A 21958-nucleotide genomic window follows, 5' to 3' on the forward strand; every position below is an offset into this window, starting at 1 on the left:
GAAAAAGGTGGAAACCGCGAGCAGACAGGGCTCCCTGACAGTCACTTTTGGTAATTGTTTATTGCTTCCTGCCGTCTTTTAGTCTCACGTTCTCTTCCTTTTGTGGCCCCTGTCTTCCCCATCTGTTTTCGGACTCGCTTTCTCTGCCTCTTGTCTCCTCTTTTCCTCTCACCTCTTCCTCTCGCCCGTCACTCGCCGATTCGCGCGCGCGGCTCTTTCTTCCTTCGCGTCACTGTTTGCCGCCAATATTCCCACTCTCACCATCCTTCATCCCCATCTTCTTTCTTTTTTTAATCCTTCTCGACCCCTCCACCCATAATATTTATTTCCTGGCTGCCTCTCAGTTTCTTCCACTGACTCGCTTGTTTCTCTGCCTCACTCCTTCCTCTTCTCTCTGCCCCCCCCCCCCGGGGGGGTCGCGCCTATTAACTAAACTGCTCTACCTCACCTGCTGCACTTTTCTCCCTTCCAACGTCGCCTTCTCACTCGCTCTCACCTTGTTCGTCCTCCAGCTAAACAAACTTTCATCATCTCGCCTCGTTCTGTCGTCTAAATCCTCAGTGGCGCTTGTCTCCCCCTCTCCATTCAACCCCCGAACCCCGCCTTCCATGGCCCCTCCCGCCCCTCAGAGCAGACCCTGCTAGCTATTCAGCGCGTTTCCCTCTTTCGCTTCTCTTCTCGGCACTCCGCGTCCCGGGACATCTCCTGTCCACTTGTCTTCCCCGTCTCCCTCTCACACCTGGAAAGTCCCAGCTCTCTCCTTCCCAAGCACACTCGGCCCCGAGTGATTGTGCTATGCGCTCTCGTGCACTCCTCCCTCCGCTCCACCTCCGGACATCTCTCTCACCCCTCCTCTCCCCTCGGGCCTCTGCGTGTTCCTCACTAAGTAATCGCTGCCCTAGGAGAGGTCTCCCCCCCCCCCCCCGTACACCCCTCGGGCCTCTCTGCGTGTCCCTCACTTAAGTAAACGCTGCCCTAGGTGAGGTCACTCCACTCCCCCCTCCGTACGCCCCTCGGGCCTCTCTGCGGGGGCGGGAGTCCGGCCCCCGCAGTCAGAGACGCTTCAAAGCACGGGGAGAGGGGGACCTGCCCAGGACCCCACCTTTCAGGGGGTCCCCGCTTCTCTCTCCACGCCTCCTATACCTAGCTCTCTCTCACCGCCTGCTCTCTGCCCTCTCTGCCTCCCGATCCCTCCTCCTGCATCCCTGCTCTGACTCCACCTCACCTCTCTGATCCCCGCCTCACAACTCACTGCCTCCCTCGCATGATTACTCTACCTGTGCCGCTCCCTCTCTTCTACCTCACCCTCTCTCCCACGTCACCTCCATCTCTCTACCGCACCTCACCCTCTCTCCCACGTCACCTCCATCTCTCTACCGCACCTCACCCTCCCTCGCTACACACCATCTCTTTCTACCGCCACCCCCTCTCCGTGCCTTGTTTCCGCCCCCTACTAGACATGAGCTCTTCTCTCCCTTTGCCCTGCTTCTAGCATGCGTCTCTGTCCTACTCTCAATAACTCGTCCTGTTTTCCTACCTTACCCCTGCACTACCTCACCCCTCAGTAGCCACTACACCTGTAGCATTTTCTGTCTAATTTTGACCTCTCGCTATGTCTTCCGCAGTCTGAAACCACACCATGGGCTACCTTTCTGTGCCAGCCTCTTCCTTTCTGCATCTCTCTTGCTGGCTGATGGGTATCGCCCTATCTCGTCTCTGCCCTCTGCATCTCTCTCTGTGCACTGTACTTTGTCTTAAGCCATCTGTCCTGCCTCCAGCCTCCTCTCTCTACCCAGTAGCCGGGGTCACCGTCTCACCAGAGATGCTACACCTGAAGCAGGAGAAAGGAGACAGGCGGGAAGGGAAGAACACGAAAGAGAAACCGGTCCGGCTTCACTGGTGGGACGGGAGAAACACCCAGAGCTGGGCTTCGATGTTCAATGTGGACGCAGGAGGGTCAGTTGTGAGAGGCGATTTACTTGTTATGTTATACTGATTTGTATAGTGACTGATCGCCCGAGAGGGTGTCCGGGCACATGGGCAGGTGTGAGGTGCCCCGCGCGCTTACTGGAAGAGCCAGGCCTTCAGCTTCTTGGGGAACTCGAGAAGGGAGATGGAGGCCCTGATGTATCGATTTATGATTATCGATAACTGGAAAGTAAAGATGCAAATGTAAGGGATATTCCCAATGTCGTATTTTATTACTATGCCCGCTACACGTCTATCAAGTGCTCTTTGACGTTTTTCATAAAATGTTTTTGTTGCAAGCCAAAAAGATCTAGATAAATGACAAAAAGAGATGGTTTTAGCCACATCTTGTGAAGCTTTTATTTTGTAGCATTTGGCTGACATAGGTCAGCAGCTGGAACTTTTAACAGTTTGTGTACCCCCATTCTGAAAATGGTAAAATATAAATATTGTTTAGCATCACAAGGGCACAGCTTCTAATTTGTTCTGGTATGGGACCAGAAAAGATGCTTTGCTGAAGCCCCTTAGATTCTTACAGTGGTTCTGTCTGCAGCTCGTGCAGCGCCGGGGGGTGGGCCCTGGTCAGTCTGTGCATGAATACCTGTGAGCTATGGGTGTCTCAGGGGCCCTCATACATTCTGGGGTGATGAGGGGCATCATTTTGCATTAGGCCATTGTCTAGCTCTGTTCCTCTGCTCTACTTCTTCCCCCCTCAAATGTGTCTTCTCCAGTGCTTAATTTGTAAATAATGAAGTGCCGGTGCCCACAGCCCTCCTCTTAAACACGCAGCTGCTGCAATTAAATGTGGGAACACTGAATATTGAGGCAGCAGCGTAATCATGAAGTCATCTTGGGCCTCTTCGATCCATTTCCAGCCATTCCCTGCCCCTTCAGCTCACTCTAGCAGTTTTCTACTTTCTCCCTTTGTGACGCTTTTTTAATTTTTCTCTTCCTCTGTCTTTCCCACATGTGTCTTTTGTCGCAGCGAATGCTTGAAGCACAAGAATAGGCCCCGGCCCTCAAAAATAAGTGCTGGTTCTCAGCCCTGGAAACAACAAGCACAAATTAAGCACTGGTCTTCTCTCTCTGTCCCTCTCCTCACTTACTTCTGCTCTACGTCCTACATCTCAACTCCCCTCTCACCCCCTGCTCCTCATACCTCTGTCACACACTCTGCCCACTGAAACCCCGCAGCTCAGCACACTGCAATAAATTAAACCCAGGCCCCTGGTGCCGTTCCTCTGCTCTCTTTCACTCTCTAACTCCCTCCTACTGCCCCATCTCTGCTGCCCCCTCTCATGTCTTCCCCTTCACTGTTTTTCCATCTCACCCCCCAAACATACATCTCGAAGCTCTCTCTATCCCTCTCCCATTCTGTCTCTCCTCACATCTCCTCTCGCAGAACGCTCCTTCCAAAGTAAACCTCTGCCCGCTGCATACTCAGCCCACATTTCGCTCTATGACACACATTATTCAGGTTTTGGTTTTTCCAGGCGGAGGTGCGAGGCAGGAATTACAGGCCCAGCTGCAAAAACACAAGGTAGTGGAACATTTTCTGTTTTCCCTTCGAACAATCCCCCCTCACAGACTCTGGTTCGCCATAATGTGCAGAGGGGTGCCCATGAACGGCTGAGAAAAAATGGGCACTGCCATTGCCCCTGAGCAAAGATGAGCACCGGGATTTTGACCTGTGTGAGAGGTACAATGTCACACGCTATGTGTGAGGTGGCAACAACATTGCCTTCCTGTGTGGTAGCGGGCACCAATATCACACCCAACACAATCTTTGTTCCTGAGGTTAGAGCTGGCACCAACATCAGCGCAAGATGAAAGCAGCACCAACACTGCTCCCTGGTGACAGCGGGCACCAACAACATACCCCGTATGAGAGAAGGTGCACCATCATGCCTTGTGTGAGATCTAGCACCAAAATGGCATTTCTAGATAAAGGCAGGCATCAACATCATGCCCAGTGTGAGAATAGGTACCAACATCACTAGTGACCAGTGTGAGAAGGAGCAGATTAACAACCCTGTGTGAAGTACAATAGGAAAAACTTCTCAAGGTCAACACCATAGAGAGGGGCTATACCAGGGCTCTCCAACCTTTTCTGTAAAAAGAGCTACTCATGTTCATTGAAAGTCATCCCAAGCTACTAATATTATTAGTGTTGTAATAGTGACCACATCAAACAAGATTACATTAGTGATTGCCTCGTGCAAGGTTACCAGCAGTGATCACCTCGGTGCATCAGGCAAGGTTTTCAGCTACAAAGTATGAAAAAGCTTTGTCCCTTTGTAATGCCTTTACTTGGGTAACTCAACACAGCCATAGCTGCAATGCCACTGTCTCCAAGGTAGTATTAGAAGTAAGACTCCCCAACTCCACATGATTTATCATTCAAATATCAGCTATAGATATAGTTTATAAATATAATTTGCTAATTCAACGTTTTTATCTGAACAACAGTTGATCAGTTCTGAAAATACACACATTTTCTGCTTCAGTACACACAATTCGATTTGGTATACATATATACATTCAGACAATCAAAAGTTTGTAATTTAGTAGGCTGGGCTGCACAAAGAGAGAGCTACAAGTAGCTAACGAGCTACTCATTGGAGAAGCCTGGGCAATATTTTATTTAACGCTATAAAACCTTTTGACACAAATATCTAGTTCATGTGGTGCAAGAGGGGATTCGTTTTCAGTGTGTATATTTATGATTTCATATTTACTAGCTAGTTGTGGGTCAATTGAGCTACCTTTCCTTTCTAAAAGTAAAGACACTGAACATTGATCTTAAGATTTATTGTGCAGTTAGTGGACTTCTATAATGTTCATTCACCTCTTTAGCTGCTTTAATTCACTCTTTTGGCTTTAGTTTTTTGAACCATGCTTTTGATATTCAGTTCTTGATACAGCTAAGTGCAAGTGACTCTGACATTGCTCTTAAACTTTGGGAAGGTCTTGTTTCCATCACATGTTTGATGACCAAACATTTTTTTAAGGTAAAGGCAGATAAAACGGAGGTGTTTCTTGTAGGGAATCATCCTTAGACCTGGGCCTCTGTTTGGTAGTCACTGACTCCTTGCCCCCACCTCCTCCTATTTTATAGATGATGAAAAATGTTGGTTTTATCATCAACACTGATCTTACCTTCTGCCCGCATGTAAACAAGATTGCTGGTACATTGTGCTCCCTTATTATGAACCTTAAAAAATCCTTCCTTGTCTCTGACTTGAGGAGAGAAGGTTGGTGATCCAGGCATCCTGTTTGGATAACATGAATTCAGTCTAGCATAGTTTACCTACATTGTTATCTGTCACATGCAGATTGTGCAAAATCTAGCTGCCATGTCTGTTACTTAAGCTACCCAAGCATTCTTCAGTTAAATCCCAGTTACACTTCCTTAACAGATTACCAGTGAAGTTAGAGATCCAGTTTAAGATTCTTTGCATGGTGCACCAGGCACTTGTTGACCCTTGTCCTGAGTACCATGGCTCTTGGCTTCAGCCCTGTGTCCTCCCTCATGCTTCATTTCGCTTCTCATTGCTTCTCACCGCTTGGGTGCATGCTCCATCCCACCGGAGCAGGTGGACATGCTTTCTTGATTCTCACACCTATTCCCAAGGCAGCAGAGGTGAAAGGCTCTACCCGTGTGGGTGCAGGGTGCGTGAGGTGCTTCTGAAAGTGCTGGCTGCAGCACATTCAAACCAGAGCTATTGGCATTGCCAGTGCTTGTTTCAGGGAGATGTGTGGCATGATTGGAATTAGGTCACGGGGAAGAAATGCCCTCAGGGTCATGGAGACTTGCCATGTGTCTCCCAGAACTGCTAGCTAGGACACCCATGACTAGATCTGAGTATCAGTTAAGTGACATAACAGGAAACGCTGGTTTGGTGCTTTTTCTGTGGCCTTTTCTTCAAATGGCAGCTCTGTCCTTCGGCTGACAGAGCCTACGGGCTGTTGGCAAACTATAGCTCTCTTTCAGTCTGTGTCAAAATACACCAGAGCTCCCTGAGGCTGAGGCAAAGGAGAGCACAGCTATCCCTCAAAGAGCATGTCAAAGGCAGCTAAGGTGTCTCACCGACCCAGCACTCGGACAGCAGAGCTATCTGACAGTCTAAGACAGTAGGGTCTCCCATCCAATAACACTGTTCCTTTTGCATGACTGAATACATATAACATAGAATGACCAAGAGAGAAGCCAGGATCACACGGAGAGACGGCTGGGAGCTGAGAGCTCCTCAGTTGAAGCCCAGTCTTCAGTGCTTGTCCAAGGTAAGCCTGCCCTGCCCATCCTCTGAAGCGTCAGTGTAGAGAGACCACCTTGGATCCCCTGATCACTTGTATTATTATTATATGTAGCACACCTGGCTCTCGGGTAGCGCCGTAAAGCCAAGCCTAAGAGCGCCATCACATGGTCTCCCAGTGTTACTGATCTCAGACGCCTGACAATGCACCATGTGCATTAGTGAGTGCAGCGCGTATGACGCGGCGTCTGCATGCAGCACGTTTGGATGATGCAGGCCTGAAAACGTCCTGGTCCGCAGCTGTTGGGGAGGTAGCCTAGCCCTCTTCATCCCTTAGCTCCTTCACCCTGTCTCCGGATGTTTTGCCCTAATTTGAACTTCGAGGGAGACATGCCACAGAAAGCAGTGTGTGTTGGGGGGGTATGGTACAGGTTTGGGCGGGACATTCGCGCTAGTAGATCTAAATATAACAATTGATATAATAGGGGACCACCCCCGACATTCGTCCTTCAAAGGCTGATCATCTCAGTAACCTTGTTCTGGCTCCATCCATCTTCGGGGCAGTTTAGAATGTGCGCCGAGTCAACGCCTTCCTGGTTCATGGAGCCAAGTGCCGCATAGACGTCTGGGAGCGAGAGGATGAAGAATTTACCACCGTCTGCTGTTTACAGCAGTTGATCTCACCGGGCAAATCTGGGATATCGGGGGTTGCATAGCTTTGCAGAGCGCAAACCGATACCCAGAAGAGTGTTGTGGCGCCGAGACAGTCATCAGAGACACACTGCTAAGCTAGTCCCCGAAGAAAGGGTCTATCGATTTTCTAAAGGCGCGGTGATGGCCAGTGGCTTTGAGGGAGCCACCTAAATGCATGTCCTCTGTAGTGCTATTTTTTAAAAACAAGAAGCTTAAGTTTGTTTTCAGACTATGTTAATTTACAGAGTTTTGTGGAGCTCAAACTTATCCTCAGTGGAGTGAACTGGTGCTGAGAGCCAATACACGGCAGAGTCACCATTACAGCTAAGACATGCAGTACTGATGGTGGACTATATTGTCTGTATCCTACCTTTTAAACATGAAACCCCATGTGTTTCAGACACTTTTATTATTGTGACAGCCCAGTCTGCGAAAGGAATGGCATCATTTACTGGTCATATTCAGAAATGTATTGGAGCTAGTGAGACTCAAACAATTAGGAAACAAAAATGATTTAGGACAATTAGTCCTGGCTATGGTTGGATTCATTTCTTCAGCAGAATTACTTTCAGTTGTCACTTGTGGTCTAGTTCTATAAGAAAAACATTTTGTTTAGTGTAACCAAAGAGGCCTGTTACTTAAGGATTGCACTGCAACATTTTGTTCTGTCTTGTTCTGCACACAATGTGCCAGTATTCTTACCATACCGGTCTTGTGTAATACCACTCATGAAACTAAATGAGAGTAAGTTATTTACTCTTCCCAACAAGGTGCAAATAAATCATTACTCTAACAATAAATGAGCCAACTCTGACACAGTGTAATAGGAGAAAGAGATTCCACTGCACAGACTAGGATGCCGACTTTAAACAAACAATTACTTAACAAATATTTACTCCAAATATCCCAACCAGTGAAAATCAGTACCTATAAATGACTTCTAAGAAGTATGCTTACCGACATGAGCAGTAGCTGATTGTGTACACATCAAATGCTGTACAGTTAATTGATTTCATTTATAGGTTGCTGATTTGGTGATTTGAAGGTCACCCAAACATATCAAGAGTGTTCAAACAGCCATAGAGTAATAAGGGTGTTAAGTTAGCTTGAATCATAGTCCTACTTGCAATAAGGAGAGATTAATAAAACATATACAATTATCATGTAAACCCAATAAAAAACCTTTATCAGAAATAAACTTAGTGCTGAGAACAGTTCTTAGAGGACACTGCAATTAAAATAGCATTTGTAAGAAACATACCATATAGTTATCCCCCAGAGGGAATAACCATGTGAAAATAAAATATCAGAAAGTAATGCTCTGGAACCATATATTTTGCCACAGAGAGCATAGCACATTACACATGTTTAGGGCTACACGGGAAACCTCACCCGGCCCGGACACGGAAAGGATTGACAGATTGATAGCTCTTTCTCGATTCTGTGGGTGGTGGTGCATGGCCGTTCTTAGTTGGTGGAGCGATTTGTCTGGTTAATTCCGATAACGAACGAGACTCCTCCATGCTAACTAGTTACGCGACCCCCAGCGGCTGTGGCTGTATGTGCTACATGGATACTGACTTCAATACTGTGTTTACTACATGAACATGGATGTCAAAGGACAATTCTGTGGTTACTATGATGAACTTTTCTGTTGAAGAATAAATTGAGCTTGAAACTCTCCATGGTATTAATGCCATTATACATTACATATTGATATATTACTCACTTGGAATTACATATTCATGGGTGCCCTGACAGCTGTGTTTTTGTCACATGTTTAGGGCTAGCAAGCCTCCTGCAATGAAACTACAAACATGGTCTTTAACACACAAACTACTCCCAGCTGTAAAACAAAAGTTACAACCGTGAGAATACTTAAAAAGTCATTGACTGATGGAAGGGGTTATTATTTTGGGGTCCCTACTAACCTAGTTTGGGGGCCCAGAGATTGTGTAGACAGAAAAAGCATATTGTGATGAACGTTTTGGTGGCGGTCCCATTGTCCTAGGATCACCACAGGCTTGGTTATGAGCAAAAATGTATTCTAAAAGTAATGGCCTGCAAAGCATTATGGGGTGGGTTTCCCAACTGCAGTGAATATTGTAGTATCAGCTTTCCCGATGTGTCAGGAGAGCCACTTTGCGTATTTCTGTGTTTTTTATGTAAAGCATTTATCAATTACAAGTGTTTTTGTGAGAGCTATGGAGCATGAAGGGGAGCGCCAAAAGACATGACTGATTAAGTAACAGTATGAACAATGTGACCAGAGCTTCAATACCGCCAATGGAGTTCCCGCTGCTCTCAGCTGTGTGCCTGTGAGCACCATGGCCAACATGGAGCACGAAAGGAAGAGACAAAAGATAAAAATAGTTCACCTACGCTGAAGTATATCAGCGATCCATTTCACAGGGTCAGTCTGCAAGGAGGTAACAAAACCGCCCCAAGGCGGGACAAACGTAAAGCATTTACCAATTACCTCAAGGGATTGTTGAAAGGCAAGCCCAGGAACTAATGAAAGTGATGGGCGTGAGATGGGTATGGTTAAAAGTCCACAGAATACTTACAACAGGTCGAAAAGCGCTAGTGCTTGACCTAAAAAGTAGAAATGTATATTTTGCAAACCAAAAGAGAAGGGGTACGCATGCTTAAAATAATACATTGACACAGCACCAGGGGCCGCTCTGTCCTGTCTGTGAGTGTTAACCCTGAGAAGGAAGTCGTTCACAGAGGTTAGCGGAGTTTGTTTCCAATGTACTCTGGCCGATTCTCACCATTCTTCCACTCTGCCATTTCCTGCTGTGATGGATTGTATAGTCCATGTTCTGATCTTCACGTGCAGAGTGTTTGTGCTTTGGGTTTGAAGGTTTACATGGTTCATGTTCTGATCTTCATGATGCATATTATTAGTGCATTGGTTTTGATGGTTTTCATGGCTCATGTTATGGGTTTGATCATTCTGTTGGTTCATGTTTTGGTGATCTGCATGATTCATAATTTTTTTTTGTTTGACCATGTATTTCATAATCTATACCTTTATCTGTGGTTGACAATCTCCCTTCATGTACTTGTATTCACAGCCTGCATGTTTCCTATTGTCTTTTTAACTGTCCATATTGTTTATGCTTTAGTTTTGAGTGCCCGTATGGTTCATGAGCTGGTTTTGACCATTCGTCTGGGCCATGTTTTGGTTTTTATGGTCCACATATTTCACATTGTACGGGTGTAATGCGTGATATAATTTATGTTTACCTTAGTTAGATAATCTCAAGTTCTGGTTCATCCAGTTCATATGATGATTTTGAGGTGCCATATGGTTCAGGCTCATGGTCCGAAGTTGACTACAGTCTCCGTTCTGCTTTTTTGTATTTTTGATTTCTTCATATTTTGTCTCAAAAAGTCAATATTGTTGCGTGTTTGATATTCCATATTGTTCATTTGGTAAAATGTATTCATGCTCCATACAGTTCCTGTTTGCCTTGGTTTTTGACTCCTGTTCTTTTTCTCCCCCTCACAGAGGTGGTGCACGCTTCAGAGGGTCTCCGATTTGTGGTGGTGAAGACCCTGGTTGCAGCTCATGCTGGCGCAGAAGCCTTCAGATGGGAAGAAAGTCCACATGGAGATGCAGGTCAGGACTGGGGCGTGGCACTGAAAGGATGTTCAGTTGGAGTTATCTTATGGGCCTGGTCATGGTTGCCACGGCAACACTTTCTCTCGCAAGGCCATCCTACAACATTGCAGAAGACACTACACTGGAACCAGAAGGTGAGTGAGCTCAGTGCCAGATGTTTGGGCCAGTCAGATCACAATCACTCAGACACTACATTGTACTCTCTTTGTCCATCTCTGTCTCAGAAACATCACTGGCCTTGTACACTTTGCGAGTCATGCTCATTTTACATATTCTTTAGCCTGTCATGTTTCCCTTGGTTGGCACAGGGTCTCGAAGCACTGATAGCTCAGCTTTAGAAGAATTTGTAGTAAATGTTTTTTCTAGTTATTATCTATTACTCCGGACTGTAGCACTGTCTTCTAGGTGCTCTTTTCCGGTGTTCTCAAATATGCCTTGTGTGCCCTGTGGGCCAGTACTGGCGGGTGCGGGACCTTCCTCCTAAACAGAAACTTCAGCTAGTCTGTATCAGGTGTGAGTAATTTTCTGTACTTTCTTTAAACTTTTTCACCTTTCCCGCTTTATGGCCAAGACTACAAGTACTACAATGCTCAAATGAAAAGCAGAACTATAGCCGACAGCCCGCCCTCGACCCCAGAAGACCCTAGGCCCAAGAAGGCTCATCCACGTTTGAACTCATGATGAGATGGACTGGGGTGTGAGGCTGATGCTGCTACGTCTGGAGGAGAAAGTCAGTTGGAGGTCAGCGGAGTTTGTGAGGAAAGTGGGCATAAAAGGGACTCAATAACAAACATTGGCAAAGTCAATAGGTCTAGGCTGGATGTTCTAACACATGCAATGTTAGCACATTACAGTGAGCTCCAAGGAAGGGCACCAGCAGGAGCAGACTGGAGCAGTCAAAGAAAGCGATCCCACATTCAGTCCAATGCAAGCACTTGAGTGGAAGTGGAAGTGCAAACGGCCAATAGCATTAGGTGAGAGATGGCCACTCAAATGAGCTGGACTAAAGCACGATTGCCAAAATCTCAAGCCAATGTCTGAAAGAAGCAGGTCAACGAAAGCCAGTGGTTGAAAGTGGATGACCCAAAGCCACTCTATGTATGTTTATAGCAGTAAGTCTGTTTTGACAGCTGCAGAGCCAAAACCTAGACCTTTTGAGGAAGGGTTGATTCTATTGTCCTCGTGCTGTCCGCTGCAGAAGCAAAAGGGACTAATGAGTTGAAACAAGAGTGGCCCAGGAGCGCGTGGTAGGATGCCCTGGCTGAGCCTTCCTCTACGTCCTGCTTCTGTGGAGAAAGCATGCACTGAATGTTTTACAGTTCACTGCCAATGCTCCCTCCCAGACCATCCGCACCTGCATCATTCTCCATTCCAGCCACAGAGGAGGCCTGATAGGTATTTCACCTGCCCCACAGTATGTAAACAGAACAATGGAGTATGTTTGTGCGCTCCTTACCACTGCACTTTGCTCTGCATGGGGACAGTTGGCATTTCAGGTCCATGCAGTCTGCAGAAGACTCGGGAGGGTGGAGGTGCGGGGAAGTAAAGCGACAGTAGGCTGCTGCATTACGCTGCACCACAAGGGGTCGCCAGACTGGACCCACGATTGCCTAGAGTGCGAATGTTTCCGTGGGGAAGGACGGCGTCAGAAAGAGGACCACCTGACTGTCCGTACTGCAAGTATCAGGCACATCGAAAGGAACGCGCTCTCCCTGCGTAGACCTGGTTGGTTTGTGAGCTGCAGCGGCCCGACACATTTTTAACCTGTGCCGAAGAAAACGTGAGTTGAAAAATAGCAATAATTATGGTTTGAACACAGAGGGTTAGAAAACGCGACGTGTCTTTTATTGATTTTCTCAGGGTCTGACAGGGCTTTGGCTTCGGTTTAACAGAGACCAGTGCGCTCTGACAGGGACGTAGGAGAGTGCTGGGCAGATTTGAGGAGAGGGAGTGGTGTGTTTGGTGGGGGGGGGGGGGGGGTTACGGGGAAGGGGAGCTGAGCAGACCCGGCTGAAGGTGGGAAGTACGGGGAGGGAGGGGTTGTTACGTGGACTGCCAGAGACGGGCCCGAATGGACACGAAGCCGAGCCCCTCAGGCTCTCCTGCTTGAGTGGCCCCCACACCGGCTGTTGTGAGTCACTCTTCGCAGTGAGTGACTCCTCCATACAGGCTGGAATCTTCCCCTCCCCGGGACAGGAAGCACCTGGAGCTGAGGCAGGTCACCCACCTCTTGGCTCAGGAAGGACCTTGTTTATGCAGGGGGTGTCCCTGAGGAGGGGAGGTGTGACTAGAAGGGGTTGGATATGCCCTCCCCAGACCCCAGCACATGCGCGGAGTGAGTGATGAGTGACCTTCCTTCATCCACTGCGGCTCATGTTCCCTCACAGCCTTTGGGGCCCGGGCTCTGTTATTGCAAAGGTTTCTCCATCCCCAGACACTGGCAGAATTCAGACTATGTTTTTAGTCAGGTATTGCAAAAATGTGTCCTTTCCTGTTTTCTTTCAGCTGGGAGCAGTCAGACCAGCTCAGTCATGTTCACTCAGCTCCGGGGGCCGGTTCGGCCCCTGCTGCCTGAACTCGGGCATTTTCAGTCAAAAACAGCAGTTTGAGGAACTTCTGTGAAGTACTATTTAAAACTGCCCGCATTAAAAATACGAATTAAATGAACAACTGGTTTAAGTATTCCCCACCTGTGGAGTGGGGAAATATCTACTTTCTCTTACTACACTGGAGTCTCCATCTTTCCCACGTCTCAGGCGTTGAGTTATTCGTTGGACTGACAGCGTTCTCCTTTCTCTGTAATAATCACTTTAGCAGTTTAAAAACTGCTGCCAAGCGCGACAAGCTAAGGTTGGATGTGCACTGTTTGTGTATGGCGCCTCTCGTGTATATGCGGAGACTCTAAAGCAGTTTTGTTTTCTGCGTTCATGTCGGGTATGGGGTGAGTGGGGGGGCTAGCTAAAAACTTACAAACTCAGTACAAGAGACAGAGTGAGGGGGTGGGGTGCTCTGATAGAGACCGGAGGTCGGCAACACAAACACCCTACAACACCATCACTGGAGGCAAAGGACACTGACAGTCCCTGGTGCCGGTCAACAGGCTGAGTTTATTTGCTTTTTTCCTAGTGATTCTACTATGAGTCCTATTTCTAATTCTAGTTATTATTTATAAAGTGCTATGTACACCGAAACTTCTTGGAGCTCTAAAGGAGGTGAATGGTAGACGAAGTAACTAAACATTATATGCCAGTCTAAAAATAGGTTTACAAAAGTTTCTTTTAAAGATATAGTGATAGGTGAAGACTTTAATTAATGTGTGAGTTTATTCCATTCTTTTGCAGCAGTATAGAAAGAAAGCACGTCCGCCACAGGAACTTGTCCTGATCCGAGGCATGGAAAGTAAAAACTTGCCAGATGAATAAAGATGTAAAGAAGGGGCAGATTGCAGGGGCGGCTTGTACCTTTTGAAAGTGGTGGGGCGAGTAAAGTGCCCCACCATTTCCCCCCCAAAAATGATTAAAACACCCCTTCCTGCAAAACCCCAATGTAACCCCCCCCCCAAAGCCCAAATAAAACCATAACACTAACTACAAAATAAGCACAACCACACAGTTACAGGCATTACACATTTAAAATAAAAAAACAGCACTTACTCATGGGCAGTGTGTCCTTCTCGAAGCTCTTCTCCTCCAATGCTGAAAGAGCTGCCCTAACCAATTCAGATGCTGATGTCATGCTGTTAACCATCATGAGAGATGCACCTGGATTGCTCCTTCAGGCCCTTGAGGCCTGTGCTTGGTCTCCGCCCAGCTGTCTTAAGACAGCTGAGCGGAGAGCTTCAAAGTGCGCATGTCATTTTGGCCGGTGCAAAACAACCAGCTAAAGTGAAATACGCACTTTTGAGCATCCAGTCAAGCCACTGCCCCAGTCCTCTGCTGCCAGTTGGTAGCAGAGGACACGGCCAACAGTTTTCTGGGCTGGTGCGAGCTGCACCAGACAAAATTTAATGGCAATGACATCTTTTCTTTACCATTTTATTTTTGCTTGCACAGCTTGCAGTTGGTGGAGGGAGGACGATGCTCCTTCACCCTTGAGAAGAAATCAGTGCTGCTATATTGGTAAAACTTTCTAGCTAGGATGGGGAGAGATTTGTGGTGTGTGATACTATGAAAGATAAACATGGACTTGGACAGGATCCCGTATTTCACTGGAACCCAGTGCAGATGTTTTAGTTCTAGTGATGTGTGATCCCTAAAAGTAGATTTATCAGTCTGCTGGGCTGCAGTGCTTTGAATCTGCTCGAGCATTCTTTTAGACTTGGGTTTTAATGCCAGGTACTTGGAATTGTTATAATGAAGACGTGATTGTTCCAAGGTCGAAGTAACTTGTTTGTGATAGTCTCGAGAGATACAAGGCAAGATTTTCCTAAGAATATTTACCTGCCAACCGAGTTTTTAGTCATAACTATCTCAGTCTTTTCTTGATTGACTATAAAATAGTTAGTCTTCAGCCAGAGCCTAACACATCTAAGAGTATTAGCCGTGAAATTATGCCCATTAAAATTGGGGTGAAGTTTAAAAAGTAGCTGAATGTCGTTGGCCTACATATAATAAAAAGAGGTCCCCATGTCTGATATGGCAGTAGCCTGAGGGTCTACATACAAATTAAAAAGTAGAGGTGAATGTATCAACCCTTGAAGGCCACCCCAAATGGACTGGCGAAGGAAGGACCAAGGCTGCCTGAAATGCCACCGCTTGTTTCTTCTCCTTCAAGAACAATTCAAGCCATCTGATAGCCCTCTCACCCACTGTGGAGAAAGCAATCTTAACATAGAGCTGGTGCCATGCACAATGTACACTAGGAGGAGGAGACACACCTCACCTCGTGACTTGTAGACCTCTTCGAAGAAAAACAGCTTGCAAAAGTTTGAGCCCAGCACTAAATGGCAAATGTATGCTAATCATGTGAACCTACAGCACTACACTGTACAAACAGAGGCCTACAGGATAAGTAGCATTTTCCATATAGCATGCACACTCACACACACACACACACACACATCAGTGTTTTTTTATATATAAATATATTCAGTCGTTCTTAGAGGATAAGTAGATCTCAACTGGAACTGGAATGTCTCTTAAAATGTTTTGTTTTTTTCCACTGAATATATATGTATGTATATAATCAGTGGAAAAAAACAAATTTTAAGACACATTCCATTTGAGATCATCTTATCCTCTAAGAACCACTGAAAATGGCCAGTGGTGGTAATGGGCACCACCTTCTCCCAGATACACCCAAAATCAAAAGTTTTTCCCATTCAAGAATAACCGTAGTTGGTTTGTGGTTCTGGTGGTGCAAATAACCCCAACTGGTTCCCTCTTTATGTGTTTATTCAAGTTTACTTAATCTCAGCCATTATGTCATTAATATAAGTTATGTTTGCCACGTGTTTGCAATCACATATTATTTCGTATTACAATTTGACTATATATGAATATTTAGTGATCACTAAAAGGCTGTAAATAAGTCATGGACATCAAATGAAGACTTTGGCCACCAAGAAAGAAGCTGTCACACACTGATGGGCTACAAACTGTGGACATTGTAACACGTGTGTTGGGAAGAGTGGGTGAGCTGATGATAGTCAGTTCAGTGATCAGCATAGGGACTCGCTAGAGTCTCTCTAAGGGAAAAAGTTAGGAGCAGAATCAGTTGCATGTCTGGTGAAGATGAACTAGTGGTTTGGGGCATGCCTGATTAGCACCAGGAGTAAGCTGGCAGGTGCCTTTCAATGACTGGCATCGCGGGGTCAGAAAAAGTCACGTGCCAGTGCCTCTTATGTATTAGGGGTTGGCAGTAAGTTCCAGTCACTATATGCTTTGGACGGGTACCCATGTTTCTCTTAAAGGCATGGAAGACTGAGGGCGAGACGGTCACATGCTGGGTGAATGGTCGTCAAAGGCACAGGGATTTGTCGGTGCTGACATTTGAGGATGAGTTCAGAGAGATGTAAACAATGCAAGCTGTACTTGATGGTGCTCTGCTGGTCTTCCCAGCCATCTCTGAGCTGGCACTAACCTTATATCATGCAAGTGCTGCCTAGTAGGGGGCGGCTGCATGGGGACGGGACAGGTATGGCACACCCGGATATTGCTTCAGGCAACCAGCATGTGACAAGCTCAGGGTTTAGATTAGCTCCAGAGAACATGCAGACTGGGGAAGGCAAACACCACGACATGGGTTGGGCCCCTCCCATAGCTCTGATAAGGAAAGGTGATGAAATCTGGAGTAGAAATAACTTTATCCAAGGACTAGCCCGGGCCTGTTCCAGCATCTCTGCTCTGATTGGGCAATCACCTTTCAGCTACCACCTTCACTTGCAGCTTCATGCGTGGGCAGACACATAACCACTGGTGTCTGGACAGGGTGAGAGGAGCTGCAGGATGCTATGAAAAGTAAGATGGGGGCACCCTACTCCGGGGCTGTGAAGGGACTTCAAGAAGCATATGGTGCAATGCTGGGAGCACCCAGACGAGCAGCCAGGACAGCGCTCAGAGCATCCAAGGTGACACCAAACAGAACATTCCTCAGAGGACCCTATGGGACACCAAGCAAGAGGTTCAAATGGCACATAGAAGGGCCATTTGAAGGGACACGGAGAAAGGCAGAGGGTAGTTCTCAAAGCACAGAAAGAGAAATCCCATGGAACCTTCTTCAGAGCAACCCTAGCAACACACAGTAGGACAGTAGATAGTCTTGGGGTAACTCAAGGGAACACCAGCTATTTTTAAAGCACTTCTCACACCACCAAAGAGACAAAAGTACTGTCTTTGGGGCAGTGCCAGAAGCACCAAAATGGACATGATACGCACAGAAAGCAATTCCCAAAGCACCTATAGAACAGTCTCGAGGCACCCAGTGTCCAACGTGATGGAAATGGAATCTTTTGTTTTACATCACGGACTCACCATGGAAATTGGATTGTTGCCTGTTGATTTTCTGCATTCGAAGAATTTCTGTTAAAGCCACGGCCACTGGGAGAGTGGATCACAGGCCATAAGGAACTATCCACCATTGCAAGGTAAGTGGTGTGCATTTGCTCACAAAGTCTAGGGAAGGACCATTATTTTTCACTTCAGCCTTCAAGGGCACCAAGGACATCTGGCTTGTCTCTTGGTAGCCTCCTGACATGTAAGGTGTCTCACTGAGTTCTGTGTTGTAGGTGAGTCAAGTGACTTCCAGGTGCCCTGATCTGTCTCTCAGAAGCTAACTTAGGGTGGAGCAGCTCCTACAAGTGCTAGATTAATTTCATTTTCATTTTATTTTATCTGTACTAAGGCCTTTGTGTATGAAGTAAATTAAAATTAAGAGTCTGGAAGGGTGGAGCCATTCTGGGTTACAAGGAAGAGGAATCCCCATTGGAATACAGAGTGCTTGGGGCCCCTTTGACAGATCACACAGTGTGTTGCATTTATTCTACCCTAGTGAGTAATAGCCTCCAGCCGAACTCCCTGAGGGAGAATTGAGAGAAACTCTTGGGGAGGGTTAAGAACGATGATTGGAGTCCGGTGTAGAGATACCCTAATGAGGTGGCTATTAGGGCAGAATTTGGGCTGATTCTGCTGAAGATACTGCATAGACCGTATTTTACGAGAACTTGTTTGTTTAAAATTGGCAGAGCAACTGGCTACCTTTGCCTGCGCTGCCCGCATATGAGGGGCACCCTGCTTCACACCTTGAAGGAATGTCCAAAGATGAAGGCATACTGGGAATGGATTGGTGAGAAAGTGTCAGAGATACAGATAGGTTATGAGATGTGACTGACACCCCACTTGGTTGCGCTGGGTGTTTGGGGTAGCAGTCTCTGGACAGGTATGGCCAGCTCTTTTGTAACTTGGCCCTGATGGTGGCCCGTAGAGACCTCCTCAAACATTGGGGTGCCAAGGCGCTGCCGATGAGGTGGAAATGGATTAGTGCATGGAGGCCGAGACAGATATATCAGGCTCTGGGGCGCCCCCAGTAGTTCGACAAGGTGTTGGCCTCATGGGTGGATTTGAGGGAAGGCAATAGGTACAATTCCTGAGGAGGGCTCGAGCTACATAGGGAGGGCGCATACCAGGAACCCAGCTCAGAAAACCAAGGGAGTGGAGTCTATTTGAAAGACTCTAGGGCTATGGCTGCGAACAGGAATCCAGTGTGGTCATTTCAGGCTGTTTCTGTACATTTTTGCACAAAAACCTGTCCACACCCCTTCGGTGTTGGAGGGATTTGATATTGTTGTTTGTTTTTCCAGAATACAATAAAGATATTTTTCTAAAAAAAAGCTTCTGCTGCCCCCTAAGCGACGTACTGTTTCAGCACGACTGAGGTCGACCACAAGTGTGAGAGAAAGAGCAAAGTGCGTAAGTGCTGACAACTAAGGAGGAAGAAGTGCTCCCAAAACTCGTAGTATGTTAGAATACCACATGGTGAGGAGTGGGGAGGCGCCTTTACATACCCACTGCCATCACTTGCTCGAAGTTCCATCTACTTCTGAGTGGTTCCACACGTCGACCCTAACCTTCTACCGAGTCTAAGCCAGCCTAATAGAAGCCCTCCGCCCTCACACAACTTTATTATATCAACTGAACATATCCATGAAGGATCACAGAATTATTATATTGCTTATAACGTTTACATAAAGTGTCAGCAGGTAGTCACTAGTTACGCAGGACAATTTATTTCAATATATAGTTATATTTTGAATAAAAAGTTTCACGTTTCACGTTATAGTGGACCAGGATGTACTGAGCTGGGTCAGGGGTGGGTGTTTTTCAGTCTTGTTTTGAAGGAGCTAAACAAGTGAGCCGTCTTATTTTGGGAGGGATGTTATTCCATATCTTTGGAGTAAAACCTGGGTAGGAATGAGATGATACTGTGTGCCTGTTGCATCGTTCGTTTGGAGGAGGAAGTTATTTGTCCAGAGGAGATGTCCGAGGAGATGGAATGGGTTGTTTTTTTAGTTTAATTATGATTGGTGTAATGTTTTCATTATTTTATATGACACAAGTCAGTGTAGCTTTACTGATGGTTTTTAGTAAGTCATTTCCTTACTGCAAAGAAGCCTTTCTCTGTGGCTATAACACATTCCAGTTGTGGTATAACCAGGGCCACTGAATTATGTCATTCTGCAGCTTTGGCATTTTAGTTAGTATTATCGATTTAGGGTGCTGGGCACCTAAAAGAAATGTGTCTATCCCAGCCACATCTAATGTTTGCAAAAAACAAGTGCTAGACTGCAGTGTCAAGTCCTTCGCAAAGGTTAACCGGCCAACTATCGGGTGAAAATTGCTGCTTGCTGGACTAATGAGGTATCATACAGGCCCAGAAAGTATTTATGTATGTTAAAATAAAAAAACAAATGCAAATTAAGACTCCCCAATGTGGTGCATTGTGCGGCATCAGCCACCATGTCTTCCTGCAGATTTAAGTCAGTGCAGCTGCATAATTTCAGTGGCCCAGGCTGGATATCCCTAAAGCCAGTCCTGCCTGTTTCAGGTTTTCAGTAGATGTGAAACTCTTAATTGATTTCGGTAGCTTTGTAACGTGTTATACACCGTTTGACATCTTGGCCAGGTGTATATCCAAGCTGAGTTTGTTGTCGCGTGTGATCCTCAGTGATTCCGCACTGTGAACCAAGCTAGTTTGAAATAGTTTAGTTTGCCAGTGTTTTGGAATATTAATGCCTGAGTCACAACTGGTAACCAGAAGCTCTGCCTTATTCTGAATGAGCTTCATCTGTTGAAAGGATGCCCAGTTTTGCATGTTAGATATGCACTTTTCAATGTAGTTAGTGGATAAACCATCCTTGGTTTTTGCATGGATCTTGGTACCTTACGTCTATATTATGAAAGACGAAAAGTTTGATAGGAAATTTCCTATTGGTTCCCGGGGCAGGTTGAATAGGGCTTGTGCAAGTGCTGAGCTTTTTCTGAGATCTAAAGATCTCTAGTTGTAAAACGGTTTCGTTAATCTTCTCAGCCTAGAATTGTTCATTTAGACATTCGATCATAGCCGGTCAGTGATGTGCCAATGAAAATTGGCCAGTTGTCCATTTTCGTCTGTATATTGGGTTAGTTGTTTCACTGCCCATCTTTCGGTAATCTAACCAAAGAAAGGTAGGCTTGGGGTGCTAACTTTCATTCCTGTCAGGGTGGGTCAGCTTTTGGGCTTTTCTGGTCTTGGAGGATGGGTCCTGGTACACCTTTCTGTTACCATGTGTGAATAAGGCACCGGTCGACAGAGGTGTTGAAGACATATTTCCAGACTCAGAGGAGAGGGAAACTGACTACTTTGGCTATGTTAGTAATAAATGTTCAAGGGGGTATCTGAATGCACGGTGAAGAAAACAGAGACTCAGAGTTAGAAGGTTAAGAGAGGCCCAGATATCCGAGGCTGTTTTCGGTTCCGGTTCAGATGTGATAGGACCAGAATTAGTAAGAGTGGAGGCAATTGCATTACAGTTGGTTTAGATCTTGTTGTGGACGGAGTTTGCTGTTTCTGAGCAGCACTCCTTGCGGATTCGATCAGGTTTTGATTTAGCAGTAGTTTGCCTTTTAGCAGTGCTGAAGTTTTTGTCTGATACTTTGATTTTATTTGGACTTTAAGACGTTGACTTTGGCAACTGATATCCTGGATTTATACTTTCTTCTGAATTGTTTTAGTTTTTTAATCAGGGTGGGTGTAAGTTGGTTTTTCCACATGCATTGTTGGATGTTCATCATTCTTCAGATTTAGGGATGCGTAAGGCTTTTTTGTCTGTAATATTAACCCTAGAGATGTTGTAATGTTCACATAGGGCGAGCAGTGGTCCTTGTTTTACTGTCTTTGTGTAGTGATAGCACAGATGAGGTTATCCAGACACATATTTTTTGTGTTGAAGCTGGTCACTAACTGTACTGATGTTTATAGAGAACGGTACAATGGGGTGAACGTTCTCCCTCAAAAAGTCTTCTAACACTATGGAGCGCACAGAAGCCCACTGCTTGTTTTTTTTATCCAGTGTGGTTGTTCTATCATCAGGGACTATTGAAAGCATTGCACTGTTTTCTCAGCCCTGTGGAGCAGCAACAACAGTTTCATATCTGACAAACACAGCATATTGACACAGGGACGGGCCCGCTCCAGCCCTTATCGCCCTTCGCCAAGGACACAAGCCCAGGAGTCACTAAGAGTCCATCACACCCACTGAGGCACCCGAAGAGAAGGTGTGATATTCTCCGCTGTCCCAGAGAGCTCCCCATAATGCCTACGACTTGCACTCCAAGCTGGCGAGCATAAGGACCAATAAGCTGGCCAAGGTCAAATTTAATGACAAATATTAGATATAATTTCCTTAAGACCATTTCATAGTGAGTTGCAAAGGAAT

The 21958-nt window shown here is 46.2% G+C and overlaps 1 protein-coding gene across 13 annotated transcripts in view; it reads left to right on the top strand.

Annotated features, from left to right (window-relative positions):
- The window catches only part of LOC138300194 (fibroblast growth factor receptor 2), a 126530-nt gene that overhangs the window by 40936 nt on the left and 63636 nt on the right, over positions 1 to 21958 (top strand). For 10 of the 13 annotated variants that reach the window (XM_069239200.1, XM_069239203.1, XM_069239202.1 and 7 more), the window contains exons 1-2: positions 1808 to 1956; positions 10435 to 10682. In XM_069239200.1, the coding sequence (XP_069095301.1) occupies positions 1823 to 1956; positions 10435 to 10682 (382 nt within the window). In that variant the 5' untranslated portion in view covers positions 1808 to 1822. Of the gene's footprint in view, positions 1 to 1807; positions 1957 to 10434; positions 10683 to 21958 lie in introns of those variants that run through there. The other 3 variants (XM_069239211.1, XM_069239213.1, XM_069239214.1) reach the window with 1 other exon arrangement.

The sequence above is a fragment of the Pleurodeles waltl genome, chromosome 6 (assembly GCF_031143425.1).
Source record: "Pleurodeles waltl isolate 20211129_DDA chromosome 6, aPleWal1.hap1.20221129, whole genome shotgun sequence".
Lineage (NCBI taxonomy): Eukaryota > Metazoa > Chordata > Amphibia > Caudata > Salamandridae > Pleurodeles > Pleurodeles waltl.